The sequence below is a fragment of the Emys orbicularis genome, chromosome 2 (genome assembly GCF_028017835.1).
Source record: "Emys orbicularis isolate rEmyOrb1 chromosome 2, rEmyOrb1.hap1, whole genome shotgun sequence".
NCBI classification, from domain to species: Eukaryota; Metazoa; Chordata; order Testudines; family Emydidae; genus Emys; species Emys orbicularis.
In genome coordinates this window covers 57,212,737-57,231,554 of record NC_088684.1, presented here as the reverse complement: position 1 = coordinate 57,231,554, position 18,818 = coordinate 57,212,737, and the positions used below count along the sequence as shown (strand labels likewise).

General features: G+C 41.4%; 1 protein-coding gene across 2 annotated transcripts; it reads left to right on the top strand.

The window, feature by feature from the left end:
* Positions 1-423: 423 nt before the first annotated feature.
* Positions 424-8,645, top strand: LY96 (lymphocyte antigen 96). 2 transcript variants are annotated; one of them, XM_065400206.1, is made up of 5 exons: positions 424-616; positions 3,334-3,420; positions 4,545-4,673; positions 6,377-6,429; positions 8,556-8,645. In XM_065400206.1, the coding sequence occupies exons 1-5, from the start codon at positions 508-510 to the stop codon at positions 8,643-8,645; spliced, it is 468 nt and encodes a 155-aa protein (XP_065256278.1). In that variant the 5' UTR covers positions 424-507. The 2 variants fall into 2 exon arrangements, with proteins under 2 accessions (XP_065256278.1, XP_065256277.1); XM_065400205.1 differs by lacking the exon at positions 8,556-8,645 and having other exon boundaries at positions 6,377-6,522.
* The last annotated feature ends 10,173 nt before the right edge of the window (positions 8,646-18,818 follow it).

Sequence of the window (18,818 nt, the reverse complement as noted above, 5' to 3'; positions counted from 1 at the left end):
TAAAGATTTTCTAAATTTCTTATATTACACAGCAAAGCTCTCCTCAGCCATGGTAATTATGCTTTGAGACGCTACTTCTGATAAATCAACTACACTTCCTTTTACGTAATTGTGATAATCTATTTAGATTTTTTCAACTTCCCTATTTGGTGTAAAATATTTTCTCTTTCATTATTCATTTGTGGCTTAAAACCACATTGCTAATACAATCCAAAATGTGATCACCTTGGAAAAATGTAACAGTAGATGCAGAATTTCCCCTTCTTCCCATAACTTTATTACAAAGATAGCTGGCATAAATTCAGTAAAATATTAAGTTAAGTGTACAGAGAATTTGAGGAAATGTAACAAAAAAACCCAAAAAGCCAACCCCCCCCCCCAGTAATCATGTGGCTCGTGATGACTAAGTCTAACTTTGTTCCTCTTTCCTGAAAACAAAGTGTTCAAGTAAAATATTCACCCAGATAGTACCCCCTTTATTTTTGAAAGGCTTGAAGATATACAAGCATGTTTCAGCTTGTTTTTTTCATTCTGTTTACTTCTGGATTCACTGAATCACAAGGAAAAAAAGTGCTTTGCAGCTCCTCAGATGTAGAAATATCGTATTCCTTTTGTGGTAAGTAAAGGATTATTTTATTTTCAGTGGTGTTTGCACAAGAATGGATATCTCTCAGCAAACACTTGTCTTCCTTTCTCTTGTATTTGCTTCTTTGAGGAGTCCAGAAAGATAAAGAAATGACTCACTAGAGATTTAAGAATAATTTTGCTCTTTTTTGGTAGCTTGGATGGTATATATATTTTTGGTATTCTGCAATTTCTGTATGATAGCAATTACACTGTGCATCCATAGATATTACCAGTCCATGTTGGGGAAGGTATGGGATGGGAGAGAGGTTAGCTTCTGATCAGGACAGGCATGTGTGTTGGTGACTTTGGGAAAACTTAAAAGATAAATTTAAATGTGCTTCTCTAGTGCTGTGATTAATCAAGTTAGACAAGAAATGGAACAAAGATTGTCATAGAACTTGAAGTTTAGCTGTATGGAAAATAGGAACACTTCATGTGAGTTTCTATTGGCCCTGGAAACGGGTGAAACTGTGGGACAGCTAACTCAGTACAAGTTGAAAAAGAAGTTGCGGGGGGGAGGTGGGGCACAGTTTTCCACTTTGCTCTCAATTGTTTCTCCTCTTTTGCCCCTACTCCTTTGCTGTGGTACATAGGTTCTAATTTAGGCCATGATCTGGCACTGAGTCACCCAAAAGGAACCCCACTGATGTCAACAGAACTCTGTGCGGGCAGAAGAGTCTGCCCACATGGTGCTTGATGTAGGATCAGGGCCTTAGACTGTACATTCCACAAGGCAGGTGTCATGTCTTGTACAGTTCCATACGCATCACTCATGCTGTATTATTAGTAAGAATGAGCTATAACCTAAGACATAGAGAGAATATTTGCTGTTACAACTGCTTTGCATTTATTTTCTTTTTGTTAAAATGTTAAATGCCTATGCATGAGCTTTAGGCTCCCTGACAATACAATTTACAATATCTTAGGAATATCAGCCAGCAGCAGAGTACAGTAAGAACAGTAGCATAGCAACCAGTAAATACCACAGTACATTATACCCCAACCTATTCCATATCCTCAGCACTCCCCAGATACTCCATCAGATTACAGTAACTCCTCGCTTACCGTTGTAGTTATGTTCCTGAAAAATGCGACTTTAAGCGAAACGATGTTAAGCAAATCCAATTTCCCCATACGAATTAATGTAAATGGGGCGGGGAGGGGTTTAGGTTCCAGGGACATTTTTTTCACCAGACAAAAAACTATATATTATATAGATATACACACAGTATATGTTTTAAACAAACAATTTAATACTGTTCACAGCTATGATGATTGTGAAGCTTGGTTGAGGTGGTGAAGTTAGAGGGTGGAAGAGGGTGGGATATTTCCCAGGGAATGCCGTACTGCTAAATGATGAACTAGCACTCGGCTGAGCCCTCAAGGGTTAACACATTGTTGTTAATGTAGCCTCTCATCAAGGCAGCACGAACACGAGGGAGGGGAGACAGCATAGCAGACAGAGACAGACACACACCTTGTGTGCGGGAGAGAGAGAGATGCACATTGCCCCTTTAAGTAAGCTGACCCACTCTTAAGTGCATTGTCTTTTTAAGTGGATCAGGAAGTTGAGACAGCAGCTGCTGCCCCAAACTCTCTGTCTCTCTCTGTCCGTGTCCCCTCCCTGCTCTATATGGAGAAGGGGTAAGCGGGGTGCAGGAGCAGGGGGGAGGGGGACAACCTGACATTAGCTCCCCCCTTTCCCCCCTGCACAGCAAGCAAGAGTCTCTGGGAGCAGCTCCAAGGCAGAGGGCAGGAGCAGCACATGGCAGTGGGGGGAGGGATAGCTGAACTGCCGACTAATCGCCTGCTGGGCGGCTGCAGCACAGGGAACTTAGGGGAGCAGGGAGCTGATAGGGGGGCTGCCAGTCCACCCTGGTTACAAGCCCCCACCAGCTAGCTGCAACGGACTGCTCTTCCTGCAAGCAGTGGACAAAGCAGGCGGCTGCCAAACGACGTTAGAAGGGAGCATTGCACAACTTTAAACGAGCATGTTCCCTAATTGATCAGCAACATAACAACGAAACAACGTTAATCGGGACGACTTTAAGTGAGGAGTTACTGTACGTTTTCATCATGGATAAAATAGTACATCATGTCCTGCAAAGACAGTACAAGTAAACTAACCTGGCATGATTTCTGTCATTAAAAGAAAAGTATTGAACTGGATTCCCTCTAGAGGTGGGGTGGAGATGGAGGTGGGTTGATTTCTTATAAAAAATTGAAATAATAGGCTTTCCAACACTGAACAAGCAGTGCATTTTGTACTATATCCTGTATTTTACACTAACAACTGCATCTTGTAGAATGTACAGCAGTGGTCACTCAGAAAACAAACCATGATACAGAATAATCTACTAAGGTTCCAGTACATTGGAAGCCATGCTAGTGACAACCAAGTTTAAGCCCTGTTGTTGCTAGTAGGCTTCCAGTGTGGATGGGGATATTGTTGTCTGACAATCATGTTAACAGCCTCCCTTCAATGATAGTGTGGAAAATGCATGTCTTCAAAACATACATAAATATAGCAGCATGTGTTTGTAACAAATATCCTCAACCCAATCAACCTACTGTTCTTAATACTTAATTTCAAAGTGGAATGATGTTATTTCTGCCTCTAAGAAGGCATCTAGAAGGATCATTTACAAACATTTTTTGATGGAGAGTGCTATTCATGCTGACTTTATTACATATTTTTTTATTTAGATTCTATGGACCATGTTTTCTTCCTTAGTATAGTCCCTTGTTCCTTTAGAGAAGGTCGTTGGAAAGTTACTCTTTTATGGATTCCAAGTAAGTCACTTTTTGTTATTTCCATCCAATTTGGGGGATTAAATTCTGTATTTGCAGGAGGATACGTCACTTCTATCTCTAAACCTCTATCCTAAATGAGAAGGCTATTTAGGGGAAATTTTCCATGATTAAACATGAAAAGATAAATCATGATGATATACAAAGAACCTGATTTTCTAACACATTTATGTAAAGATGTATGCACTAAAATGTGACTCACTTGTGCATGCAATTACCATAATTTTACACACTAATAAAGTAGTTGTGTATGCAATTGTCAGTTAGACAAACAACTGTCCATTTGCTCATGCAGTTACTCAACCATTCATGACTATTGCGCATAAATGAGGGGATATGTGATCTTGGTGGATCTCTTTGAAGGGAGAGAGACACTCTGACTTAGACAGTAAATATATATTAATAATTTTCCCGGCTCTGCTATTCCACTTTGTGTCTTTATAAATACCTAAAAAAGTAGCACCAGATTGATGTTCTTAGCTTTCACAGTGCCTTTCATTCAAGTATATAAAATGGTGGTGGGTGAGGGTGATGATATTTAACTTGCAGGGTTGTTGGATTAATTTAATTTAAATTCATACATCACTTTGAAAATATAAAAAACTGTAGCCCCAATTCAGCAATGTAATTAAGCATGTGTCTAATTTTAATCAACTGTGTAAATTGTTAACTTCAATGGAACAACTTGGGTGCATATGTCTAAGCGCTGGAGATGGTTAAAAACTTTCCATATTTCTTTTGGATGGAAAATAGCTTTTCAGTTATAACAGATTTCTTTCAGTGGAAACTCCAATTTTCATTTAATATATTTTTTGGCCAAAAACTTGAAAATTTGCCATTTTAAACCAAAATTTTTTCCATTTTTTTTTTGTTTTTCGACAACACTCTCCAAAAAAAGCGGAATAATTTTTTTTTTTTTGGTGGGGAGTAAAGAATAATTTCCCAACCAGTAGCCACGTACTTAAACATCATGCTGAGTTGCAGCCTATATGAGTGCTAAGATTAATATTCTAGTCACCATTAGTGTGCATGATTCTCACCTCATGTAGGGAGTGAATGTGTTTTGTGGAGATTTCATCAGTTTATGTTTTGCTTATTTTTAATAGGGAGTGATATAATCTTTTTGGAGAGCAGCATCAATGTATGGTATGATGCTGGAAATGTATTAGAATGGAAAGAAGTTATTTGCAGTGGATTTGATGATGACTATTCATTTTGTGGAACTCTGAAGGGAGGTAAGCATAAACTTGAGAGTTCTCCTTTGCCAAACAGGGAACAGAACCCTGCTAGCTACAATCCTGTTTAAACACTGTTGTTGCTAGCAGCTTCATTAGAAAGCTGTTTAACTGACCAGCACGGACAGGGATATTTCTGTGTCTGTGAATAGCTCTAGATGATGATATAAAACCATGTTAACCACAGCCAGTTTTTGCGAGCCCCCTAATTTGGGGGACCTAGAAAAGTAAAGGAGAATTTCTGCCCAGACTACCATTGATAGCACTAGAGACACCACAAATTTCATACCAGCTGGTTGCCTCTAGCTGAGCCAGTGCAACTGCTGAGCAGCCAGAAGGGGGCAGGCAGCTCACTAGCAGTAAAGGCAGCATGATTCAGTAGGCTAAGAAAGGGACTGAGGGCAACTGGCAAGGGACTAATCCTAGCTATAGCACAGACTCTTTTTGGCATTGTTCAAATCATGCAGGCCAAAGCTTTCAAACTTGAGCACCTAAATTTAGGCAACTAAATCCAGAGGAACGAAGAGTCTGTAGTTCTTTCTCATGTCAATGGGAGCTGCATTTGCTCAGCACCTCTGAATATCGATTTAGGTGCATATGTATATATGCACCTAAATCGATATTCAGAGGTGCTGAGCAAATTAATATATATATATGTATATGTATATATATATACACACACACCAAGGTTAAAACTTTTGGCTTTAACCTCCCTGGGCTTCAGTTTCTACATCTGTAAAATGGGGATAATATTGTTTACCTGCCTCACAAAGAATAAATTACATTGTTAACATTTTTAAAATGTCAGGCAAGTCTCAAACTTTGCCAGAATGCACATGCAGACCTTACAGACCCTAGGAACTATAACTGCCCCTAGAACCCCAATTTATTTGGACAATTGTTCCTTGTAAACTTCTCTAAATGTTGGTAGCACTACAAAGACCTCAGCACAAGTAGCAGGGCTCCACATCTTCTGCATTGAGGTGCTGGGGGGAAGGATGTGACCTAAAGACACTTCATCACACCACACAAACATACACAATTTATTATGGTTAGGGTAGTACCAACAATATGCTAGGTACTATCCAAACATATAACATGAGTCATGATGCAGTCTTAGACTCAAATAACTCAACATACAAGAGTACAAGCAATGAAGGATGAGGGATAAATCATGTAATCAACATTTGCCTTTAAAAAAAAATGAATATCTGCTACTCCCAACCGATCCTCAACCTAACTATTATTTCAGGCTAATCTTTTGAAGGCATCATGGTAGGAGTAGGTTTGGAGGAGGTGAGGGTGGTAGCCTTATGGTTTAATTCAGTTTACCAAGGGGGAGAATGTACAAAGATGGTTGTGGGAGAGGCAGATAAATGTGTTGAAGATGGCATCATTGGCAGAGCAAAGGGAGCTGGTGATGAAGGTGTCAGAGACAAGTAGATTAGTAGAGGGGTCAGAGTTATATAGTGTCAGTTAAGTTTTGAATGTATACACTAATGATCTCCAGACCACTGACACAAGCCAGACAAATTTTCCAGTTGCATTCTGTACTTTAAGGAAAACCTAAATAGAGTAAGAAATAAGGTCTCTATCCAACTCCCTCTGAAGTCAATGAAAATTTAACTGGCGTGGTTTACTTTATCATTGTTAAGGACCAAGAATAAATAACCACTTCTTTTATAATTTTCCCTATTTTGCAGAGACGATCAATACAACATTTGAATTTAGCGGTTTAAAGATGAAATTGCTGAAGGTACTCTCCAAAGTATATATACTATATCTAATATATATGTTAAAGGTTACAAAAATTTGTCAAATAGCTTGCTTACATGTATACTTCCGCTGAAAATAGTATTGCACCAAAACTATACAGAACAACTTCCTTACTGAATTTTTGTTTTTTTCTTACCTCAGGAATGACTGTACTTGAGTGGTAGGTGAACTCAAGTTGTTGTTCTATATATAGCTTTCTGAAAACTTTATTTTAAGAAATAAAATTAGCACAGGTGATATAACAAGTCTAATGCAGGCAAACAAACAAATCATTCTTAACATATTGGAAGGATAAGGGATATCGTGTAACTAAGAAAACAAACTGCCACTATAGAACATAAGAATGGCCATACTGGGTCAGACCAAAGGTCCATCTAGTCCAGTATCCTGTCTTCCAACAGCGGCCAATGCCAGGTGCCCCAGAGGGAATGAACAGAACAGGTAATCATCAAGTGATCCTTTCCCCATCGCTCATTCCCAGCTTCTGGAAAACAGAGGCTAGGGACACCGTTCCTGCCCATCCTGGCTAATAGCCATTGATGGACCTATCCTCCATAAATGTATTTACTGGTAGTTCTTTTTTGAAGAAGAACTATAGACAAAGGGATTAATGTGTGTATCACTGTAATGACCCTATATGTTCCCTACTAACATTTGGTGGTTTACATTAAGTAGGTACCATCCCACCTATTTCCTTGCCTTCCATCTATAACCATCTCATTCCATCTTTCAGGTTCTCTCCTCTCCTCCCTTACTGCCCGCAAAAATAACTTGCTCTTCCTTGTTCTCTAGATGGGCTCCAAACATGCACACTCCTATCCTTCTCACTTCAGATATTCTCTCTCTTTTCCTCTTCTCCCTATTTCCAGGTCACTCTTCCATGTCTCTTTTCCTCCTCTTCCCCATTTCCAAGTTCCCCTTTGTCACAGAGAGGCAGCGCAGAAGTACAGATGACAATACAGTGACCCCCCTACAATACCTTTGTGACCCCCTTTTTGGTCAGGACCTCCAGTTTGAGAAATACCGAGTCTTAAGGGCTTTACAGATTTACATTTTGCCATTTTAAAATACATATTCATGGTTTGTTACAACACCATGAAATTTAAGATTTAAATACCTGAAATCATGAAATTCAAGATTTTTAAAATGCTGTGACTGTGAAATTTACAAAAATGGATGGTGAATTTGATCTGACCCTAGTTATTGTGGATCCAGACTTAAGTGACTTAGCCAGCATCACACAGAAACTCTGTGGCAGAGGCAGAGAGAAAACCGAGTTCTCCAGTGCAGCACTGAACTGCCTTAACCACGAAACCACCTTTTCTCTTCCAACTGTTCCCTTCCTCATTCACACCTTCCAATTTTTGCACTACATTTTTGCACTACAGACAATAGTCTCCTTTACTCACAGACCTGCTCCACCATCAGAGCAGGCCCACCAGTGACCACATGAGACCAGGATCCTGTGCAAAAAATAATATGTGATCATGTAATTAAAGGCTGCATCATAATGCATATGCCCAAAAAGGCAATTCACAGATAATCTTAATTCTTCATTTCCTAACATCTGAGTGCTTGATGTTGCAACCTTAATAAGGTCCTTTTAACACAGTGTTTTTTTAATGTAATTTCCCAAGTTTTAAAAAAAGTTAACTGAAAAAACAGAAATCTCATCGTACTGGCACCCACATTAGTTATCAGCAAGGTTGGAACTTTAGATCCACCACACAGACCTCTGCCACTTGAGCAAATGAAGTAACTGATAGCAGTAGTAGGTTGCCATTCTCTATGTGGACCAACACTAGAATGGATGAGACAGACACTTTGCCAGTGAGTTTCACAACTTTTTGCTGACAGCAGTGGAGTTTTGAGACTTAAGAATTGGTTTCCATTCCAGGCTCTGGAGGGGAGTGGGTTCTGATGCTTGCATAGCTTTCTGTCTCTGTTTTCACCCAAACCTGACTCCTTCTGCCATTGTTAACTCCAGCCTATCCTGTGCCAGACCTGTCTCTCCCCTCCCTGGGCTCCTCTTCCTAGTCTTCTCCCCTCCAGTTTCTGGGCTGAAAAGTGGCAACAAGATTATGTGGGTTTTTTTCTTTGTTTTAGGGAATATATACGATTTTTTTAAGATTATTCTCTGGTCCTTCTGAGAAGAACTTGCTCCTGTGTACGAATGTCACCTTGTTAATAAAATAGGACGGTTAAGGAATTTCTGAATAAGATTGTTTCAATTCATCGAGGAACACAAGAACTGCTGCTGCCACGAACTGGAATTTTATCACTGAAATAATAAACAGACTGATTTTGCATGGGTAAGAATGCAAAATGCACTTTACCGTACGCATAATTATAAGGAAGAGGAATAGTCTCATCCATTCATATACTTGCTATAATCAAATGGCCAGCCAATTTGTGCAAAATTTCTATGTGAAAATTAGGTACAAATGCATACTGTTTAATCTACAGAATGACCCTGAAATGGTGTCGTAGTTAGAACTGTATTTCAATTCTACCTCTTGTGTTATGCAGAATGTGTGTATTTCAGATTCTGCTAAGCTAAGACAAGAATGTTTGCCAGAATTTATTTGATATAAAAGAAAAAAGAAAATCCTGTATATTCTCTTGTTCATTCTGTCTGTTTAGCTTCAGTAGCTATTCTATTCTCAGTCATTTATTTGCACCACCACACGTAACAGTGAAGTGAAAGACAGGAGTTCAGGGATCCTTGGTTACCTGGCAGCAGTTGATGGTGTTAATAGCATCTGAAACAGAGTGGGCACTGGGCAGCAGTGTTCACTGCTTACGCAGCTTGAATAGAGCTGCCTTAAGGCAAACCAGTGTCCTAGGCACAACCCACTGATGTGGTCCAGGCCCCTGCTTGGGGTGGTGGTGGCAGGATTATCCACACAAGCCCTCCCCTGCCTCTGTTCTTCAAGTGGGCAAGCGACGACTTCTTCTCCAACCCACAGCCAATCTCTGGCAGGCTTGGGAGCAGGGTGCCCTGGCCTGCTGCTGCTATTTTTTAGGTGGCCAGTGCTTAGCCTCCCTCTCCACCTGAGCAATGGGCCCTCTGTGAGAGGCACTTTGTGTCAGCTCAGCATAGGTCTCCGTGTGGAGGGTGCCAAGAGCCCTCTGTGGGTTGGTGGTGTCAGAGGGAACCAGACCCACAAACAAGGCTCTCTCTTCAGGAAGAGTGGGTGTGGTGACCTTTTCTCACAGGGCCACCGTTCCTGAAAGTGCGGGGACTTAATGTCATCCTCAGGGATTTTGTTTTGAACCATCCTTTGCTCCAGACAAAGAGGAGTAGCAGAGGAGGCAGCAGTGGCAAGGTGGCCCAATGGACACAGCAGTGGGCTATGCCCTCCCTCTGTCCTGGTCCATCAGGGAAACATGGGAGGAAGCCAGGGTTCTCCTCCTCTCCCTTGGTCACTAGAGAAGGAGAAACAATGGCAGACCAGGGAGGAGGGAGATCCTGATCTGCAAGAGGAGCAGCCTGCTGCATTGGTAAGCAGGCCCCTCTTCCCTTGGCCCAGCTGGAGAGTGAAAGCCAGGATCGTAGTGGCAAAGGCCATCTTCCACACTAGTGAGGGCCCCCACCCAGGACCTGCTGCTGCTGCAGCAGAGTTTTGGTCCTTCCATGCTCCCAGCTAGGATTCTTTTCACCATGAGTTGCTGTGCAGTGGCTGTGGTGGTCTGAACTGCCTCCCCACTGGAAATTGTGTACTGCTTTGGTCCACCATCTTCAGGATCTTCCACTGCTTGGGGTGGGCCTTGGTCCAGTCAAGTGTGTTTGGTCAGCAGAGCCATGCAGTCTCCCTGGCTCTTGTAGTATAAGCAGGGTCTGAATGAAGCTCTCCCTGGACGAGCTGGGGGAAAAAGACCTCAGGACCAGACTATATTTACATGAACACACCTACTCTGCCTAGGTATTCAGCACACAAAGCCTTGTTGCCAAAGTGATCAATTTTGGCTGGTGGTTGGTTACAAATCACTTTGTAAGCAGAGATAATTAAATGTTGTTCTGATTGTTTTATTTAAAGGGCAGCAGAACTGTACTTAGCAGTTCTGTAGTTAGCAGAAGGGGTCACCCTCAACTGAACTACACTCACTAAGCAGGGAGTAGGGATGCCAAATCCCAGTGAGATGGGAGAGGGAGTGGGAGGGAGGGAGGATAGGTGCCCCTACCTGGCGGTGTAGGCTTTGCCTAAGAGTCCTAAATGCCATTAGACCCTCCCCTCTCCATTGTTTAAAGACAGCTGATTAGATTCAATTGAGAGTCCTTTGTTTTGTCAAGTGATCACTAGAGCTGAAATGACTGATAACTAGGGGTATGTCTACACTACAGGATTAATCCGAATTTATATAATTCGAATTTAGGAAACCGATTTTATAAATTCGAATGTATTCGGCCACACTAGGCACCATTAATTCGGTGGTGTGCGTCCAAGCTACCGTAGTAGCATCGATTTCCAGAGCGTTGCATTGTGGGTAGCCAATAACATCTAATTGCCAATAACATCGAATTGCGGCCACACTAACCTTAATTCGGATTAACAATACCGATTTTGACGCTACTCCTCTCGTCGAGGAGGAGTACAGAAATCGAATTAAAGGGCTCTTTAATTCGAATTAAATGGCTTCGTTGTGTGGACGGGTCAAGCGTTAATTCGAATTAAAGCAGCTAAATCCGAATTAAAGTCGTAGTGTAGACCAGGCCTAGGTCTAAGTGCTGAGACTTAGACCTGCTGTGGGGCCGTGTTTCAGAAGAAGAGACTGCCCACCCTGCACTAGCAGCGAGGTTCCATGCTAACTGGGGAAATCACTGATGAGCTGGGTTAAGTGATGGGACATGGCAAAGGTTGCAGTAGAGAGGCAGGTGGTTGCAGAGAAAGTGACAGCACAGCAGCCAATGGTAGCGGAGTGAAGGATGGCACAGCAGCGGTAGTGGGCAGTGATGAAGAGTGAATAGCAGTAGTGGATTAGCCACTAGGCTACTGGGGCCCGAGCCCAGGGGCCCCGCCAATTGGGCGGCCCCTGGAAAACTGTGCACCCCCGACCTGCTCCACCTGGCGCTCCTGCCAGAGAGTGGGGTCAGGGCGTGGAGCTTGCCCTTCTCCACCTGCTGGTCACTCCTGCCCGGGAGTGGGTTTGGGGCGCGGGGACTTGCCCTGTGCTCCCTGCCCATCTGGCGCTCCTGCTGGGGATCAGGAGAAGCCCCCGCACCCTGACTCCACTCCCTGGCAGGAGTGCCGGGTGGGAGGAGCAGGTCAGGATGCAGGGCCACACATTTTTCCAGGGCCCCCCAATTGGCCGGGGCCCCTGTTGGCCTGGTGGCTAATCCACCACTGCATGTACTACTATATCTTTTGTGGTTAAGTTCCACAGGTCATCTTGCCTTCTGTATTTTCACAATAAATAGTTTAGGGCTAACTCCTTAACTAGCTTGAAGTCAGACAAGATCACTACTGACTTTGATGGGAACTTTGCTGGAGTAAGGACTAGAGGATTTTGTCCAAGGTGGACCAAAAAGGATTTCAGTTCACCTTAAAGTTGCTTAATGATTCTACATCAGATAGTGATCGTTAGGAAATTAACAGGAACATTGTCTTAAAATACAGTATGATTTGGAAGTTTCCTCTCTGCACAGTCCAACACCAGGCTTTTGTTAGGCTAGATTCTCAGTCAGATGTTTCCTAATGAGTTAACTTTGGGGATTTTGAGCACATATTTTGTGGAATAATAGAAAATTCTGTGTTAAAGCAGTAAACTGATTAATAGCCACTAGGCTGTGCTGTCTCGCACAGATTACTTTCAATCCCTTGCTGACTATTACATAAACTATCAGCAGACAGACGAGCAGAATTAAAAGTTTTTACTTTTAACTTACAGTGGGCGGTCAGTTTTTCAAACTGGGTGCCAAAAAAAGCATTTTGGCACAATTGTAACCACACCATTTAGAAATTGGGCCCCAGTAAATTTTAGTTGGAAAATCTGAAACAAAAGTCACAAAGAATCATTAGATAGTGTGACAAACAGAGGTGAGGGACTAATTGAGGCAAGATGTTATAATTACTTCAGAGCTGTAATGATGAAGTATTTATGCTTGCATTAAATTCTGCAGACACTAACAGATGTGTACAAGCAGTTCTTATTTTAGGTCTGAATAGAGCTATTGGATATTAAAGTTGGTTTCCTTTGAATTTATTCTATAAACAAAAAAAAAGGAGCCAGAAAATTTGGTAATTGATTTCTGCCTTACTATATGTTTATCTTCATTTTGAACTGTACAGTTTGCTCCTATGAATGTTTCTAGTGATTATCTGAAATCTAATACTAAAGTCACAAGTGTTCAGGGACCAGTGAGGATTATTTATTTTATCTCAAGGCAGTTTTGCTTTTGCTTGGAATGTTTTCAGATACTAAAAAAATAATTTAGAATGAATATGTTCTGATCATTAATGTAGGACATATCCAAAAGTTGACAGAAGCTAATAAGTGATGGGAAATAAATAAAGATACTTACACATCAGATTTTTGTTAGCTTATCTGGTTAATACCTTGTAGATGTTGGAGCTTTGTAGTACAGATCTGTGGAAATACATAAGAACATAAGAATGGCCATACTGGGTCAGACCAAAGGTCCATCCAGCCCAGTATCTTGTCTACCGACAGTGACCAATACCAGGTGTCCCAGAAGGAGTGAACCTAACAGGTAATGATCAAGTGATCTCTCTCCTGCCATCCATCTCCACCCTCTGACAAACAGAGGCTAGGGACACCATTCCTTACCCATCCTGGCTAATAGCCATTAATGGACTTAACCTCCATGAATTTATCTAGTTCTCTTTTAAACCCTGTTATAGTCCTAGCCTTCACAACCTCCTCAGGCAAGGAGTTCCACAGGTTGACTGTCGCTGTGTGAAGAAGAACTTCCTTCTATTTGTTTTAAACCTGCTGCCCATTAATTTCATTTGGTGACCCCTAGTTCTTATTTTATGGGAACAAGTAAATAACTTTTCCTTATTCACTTTCTCTACACCACTCATGATTTTATATATCTCTATCATATCCCCCCTTAGTCTCCTCTTTTCCAAGCTGAAAAGTCCTAGCTTCTTTAATCTCTCCTCATATGGGACCCGTTCCAAACCCCTAATCATTTTAGTTGCCCTTCTCTGAACCTTTTCTAATGCCAGTATATCTTTTTTGAGATGAGGAGACCACATCTGTACGCAGTATTCAAGATGTGGGCGTACCATTAATTTATATAAGGACAATAAGATATTCTCCGTCTTATTCTCTATCCCTTTTTGAATGATTCCTAACATCCTGTTTGCTTTTTTGACTGCCGCTGCATACTGCGTGGACGTCTTCAGAGAACTATCCAAGATGACTCCAAGATCTCTTTCCTGATTAGTTGTAGGTAAATTAGCCCCCAACATATTGTATGTATAGTTGGGGTTATTTTTTCCAATGTGCATTACTTTACATTTATCCACATTAAATTTCATTTGCTATTTTTTGCCCAATCACTTAGTTTTGTGAGATCTTTTTGAAGTTCTTCACAGTCTGCTTTGGTCTTAACTATCGTGAGCAGTTTAGTATCATCTGCAAACTTTGCCACTGTTTACCCCTTTCTCCAAATCATTTATGAATAAGTTGAATAGGATTGGTCCTAGGACCTTGGGGAACACCACTAGTTACCCCTCTCCATTTTGAAAATTTACCATTTATTCCTACCCTTTGTTCACTGTCTTTTAACCAGTTCTCAACCCATGAAAGGATCTTCCCTCTTATCCCATGACAACTTAATTTACGTAAGAGCCTTTGGTGAGGGACCTTGTCAAAGGCTTTCTGGAAATCTAAGTACACTATGTCCACTGAATCCCCCTTGTTCACATGATTCTATGATTCTATGTTTGCTGACCCCTTCAAATAACTCTAATAGATTAGTAAGACATGATTTCCCTTTACAGAAACCATGCTGACTTTTGCCCAACAATTTATGTTCTTCTATGTGTCTGACAATTTTATTCTTTACTATTGTTTCAACTAATTTGCCTGGTACTGACGTTAGACTTACTGGTCTGTAATTGCCGGGATCACCTCTAGAGCCCTTTTTAAATATTGATGTTACATTAGCTATCTTCCAGTCATTGGGTACAGAAGCCAATTTAAAGGACAGGTTACAAACCATAGTTAAATAGTTCTGCAATTTCACAGTTGAGTTCTTTCAGAACTTTTGGGTGAATGCCATCTGGTCCTGGTGACTTGTTACTGTTAAGTTTATCAATTAATTCCAAAACCTCCTCTAGTGACACTTCAATCTGTGACAATTCCTCAGATTTGTCACTTACAAAGGACGGCTCAGGTTTGGGAATCTCCCTAACATCCTCAGCCGTGAAGACTGAAGCAAAGAATTCATTTAGTTTCTCCGCAATGACTTTATCATCTTTAAGTGCTCCTTTTGTATCTCAATCATCCAGGAAGTCTGAAGCTGAATGCTTATGATTATATATGCTAACAGACAGAATCCTCAATAAATGCAGAATGCTTGAGCCCCCAACTGGTAAATAAGACACATTGAAGACCTTTCTAAGAAATTTTCAAGATATCTTAAGTATATGATCAAAGGTTGCTAGCTATTGTATCACTGATGTCTACATAGATCCAGGTCCTTATTTTTGTGTTTTATCATTACACTATGGGCCAAATTCTGTCTTCAGGTGCACCTGGGTTACCCTGAAGTTATAACTGACATCCATATAGGGTTCATGGCATAACTGAGGGCAGAATTTGGTCCTGCATAACTTAGTGTATGTCTACATTACGGCGTCGCAGCTGTGCTGCTGTCGGCACCATACTGTTGATGTTTCCTACATCGACATAAAGGGTTTTTCCATTGTTGTAGTTAATCCACCTCTCCAAGAATTTTTTCATCGACCTAGCTGTGTCTATACTAGGGGTTAGGTCAACTTAATTACGGCACTCAGGGCACAAAATTTTAACAGTCCTGAACGACATAGCTAGGTTAATCAAATTTTTAAGTGTGGACCAGGCCTTCTACTATTTTGATACACTCTGTGGTCCAAATCATGCCTTTGCTCCTCTCTAGAGTGCTAGGCTGCAGAGCTCATAGGCTTTAAGGCCAGCAGGGATCATTGTGATAATCTAGTCTGACCTCCTGTACATCGCAGGTCGTAAACCTTCACCCCCACACTCTTGTAATAGGCCCATAACCGCTGAGTTACTGAAGTCCTCAAACCTTGATTTAAAGACTTCAAGTTACAGAGACTCCACCATTTACTGTAGTTCAAAAGAGCCAGTGACCTGTGCCCCATGCTACAGAGAAAGGCAAAACCCACTCAGGGTTTCTGCCAGTCTGACGTGGGGGAAAATTCTTTCCTGCCCCCAGATATGGTGATCAGTTAGACCCTGAGCATGTGGCCAAGACCCATCAGCCAGACACCTGGGAAAGAACTCTCTGTAGTAACTCAGAGCCCTCCCCCTATAGTGTTCCATCTCCAGCCATTGAAGATATTTACTAATAGCAGTCGCAGATGGGCCATATGCCATTGAGGGCAATCTCAACACAACTTCTCCTCCATAAACTTATTAACGTAGGTTTTTTACACCCACTACTCCCCTTGGAATACTGTTCCAGAACTTCTCTCCTCTGATGGTTAGAAACTTTGGTCTAACTTCAAGCCTAAACTTACTGATGACCAGTTTATATCCATTTGTTCTTGTGCCAACATTGGCCCTTAAATTAAATAGCTCCTCTCCCTCCCTGGTGTTTATCCTGCTAATGTATTTATAGAGAGGAATCATCCTTCGTTTTGTTAGGATAAACAAGCCAAGTTCATTAAATCTCCTTTTGTAAAGCAGGTTCTCCATTCGTCTGATCATCCAAATAGCCCTTCTTTGCACCTGTTCTAGTTTGAATTCATCTTTCTTAAACATGGGAGTCCAGAATTGCACACAGGATTCCAGATGAGGTTTCACCAGTGCCTTGAACAATGGTAATAACACCTCCCTACCTTTACTGGCAATAGCTTGCCTGATGCATCCTAGGATTACAATAGCCTTTTTCATGGCCATATCATATTGGCAGCTCATAGTCATCCTGTGATTGACCAATACACCCTGGTCTTTCTCCTCCTCTGTCACTTCCAACTGGTACATCCCCAGCCTATAGCAAAATTTCTTTTCATTAGTCCTGTGAAAGTTACTAATGACCCCCCCTTAACAGAGCAGCCTTTATGTCAATGAGTAGCCATTAGGGAGAAGCAGACACTTCAAGTACACAGTAGCCTGAACTTTTCAACTGTTTTCCCTTCAAGGCCTTAAGGTAGTTGGAGCTGGTCCCAAGCCGGTTTTCACTGACCAGATAGCAAAAGCACGGGTCTGACCACCACCAATCAAGTGTTAACACTGCAAGGACCTTTGTCTGAATGTGTATAAAGGATCTGTAAAATGTGTGTAAGACAGAGTTTTTGTACCAAGGTGCAAAGCTCTCCTTTCTTCTGCAGAATAAAGCAACTCCTCCTTATCCCTGTCTGGCTGTTATTGGCTCTCAGCTAGGTGGACCCGATATTTCGGTAACAGTCCCTAAGTGCTTGACCTTGCACTATTAAATTTCACCTCATTTCTCTTACTCCAGTTCTCAAGATAATCCTCCTCCGTATTGGCTATATCTCCCAACTTTGTGTCATCTGCAAATTTTATTGGCGCACTCCCACCTTTTTGTGCCAAAGTAATTAATGAAAATGCTAAATGAGATGGGTCCCAAGACTAAGCTCCTTGAGGAGCTCCACTAGTAACCTCTCTCCAGCCTGACAGGTCACCTTTCTGCATGACCCATTGTAGTCTCCCCTTTAACCAGTTCTTTACCCACCTTTTGATTTTCATATTAATCCCCATATTCTCCAATGTAACTAATAGTTTCCCATGTGGAATTGTTGCAAATGCTTTACTGAAATCCAGGTAGATTAGATCTACTGCATTTCCTTTGTCTAGAAAATTGGTTATCTTCTCAAAGAAAGAGATCAAGTTGGTTTGGCATGATCTACCTTTTGTAAAACTGTTGTATGTTATCCCAGTTAACATTTACCCCTATGTCCTTAACTACTCTCTCTTTCAAAATTTGTTCTAAGACCTTGCATACAACTGAGGTCAAATTAACTGGCCTGTAGTTTTCTGGATCACTTTTTTCCCTTTCTTAAATATAGGCACTACATTTGCAATTCTCCAGTTATAGGGTATGACCTCCCAAGTTTATGGATTAATTAAAAACCCTTGCTATTGGGCTTGCAATTTCATGCACTAGTTCCTTTAATATTCTGGGCTGGAGATTACACTGCTCTACAGCCAAAATGCTTCTGAAATAAATGTAGTCAAACTTTACTAATTCTGGGTCACTGAGAACGAAAATGATGCTCAAAATTGTTGATTGGCTCTAGTTTTCAAGATATGCTATTGGGTCAGTATATACGACCCTTGACTTGGGAATGGCGGAGGATAAGAGAGTTATAAAGGGAAGGGATCTCAATTTAAACCAGAAATGACTAAAATACATCTTTGACTGGATCTATGAATAAATCTATGACTGGGTTTGGACAGTACTTGCTTTTTAGGCAAAACAATGAATGATGCAATCTGAAGCTGGTATTGCGTCATACATGATATGAATTGCATCATGTTATTCCTAGAAGTCATGGATGATGCAATCATAACGAAGCTTACATCACTCTGCTGAACAAATTGCCCTATATCAGCTCTAGAAATCATACAGTGTCGTGCTCTCTTATTTGTCAGTGTTTGATTTTGCAAAGGGACACGATTCTGTTTAGCCAAAGTGAGCAGAGATGCCTCGTACTTGTGTGAACAGTGCAGATAACTTCTGCTATGTTTGTGGTGAAGTGACTTTTGCATCACAAAAGCGCAGTATAACCACTATGGTTAAGAAAGCCTATCACCTTTATTTTGGCTGCAAAATTGGAGATCAGGACAAGAGGTGGGCCCCACACATATGCTGCAACACTTGTGCAACAAATCTTGGCCAGTGGTTCAGCAGGAAAAGGAAATCTATGCCTTTTGCAGTGCCAATGATTTGGAGAGAGCCAACAGATCATACCAGCAATTGTTACTTCTGCATGGTGCCTCCAGTTGGGAAAGGTGTGTCAAAGAAGAAAAAGTGGACTGTGCATTATCCAAACATTCCATCAGCTATACGCCCAGTACCCCACGGAGAAGGACTGCCGGTTCCTGATGCACCAGAATCATTCTCACTTGAGTCAGACGAGGAAGAGGCAGATGATGAAACTTCTGGTCCTGAACCATCAATGTCACAGGACCCACATTTTCTCCCAT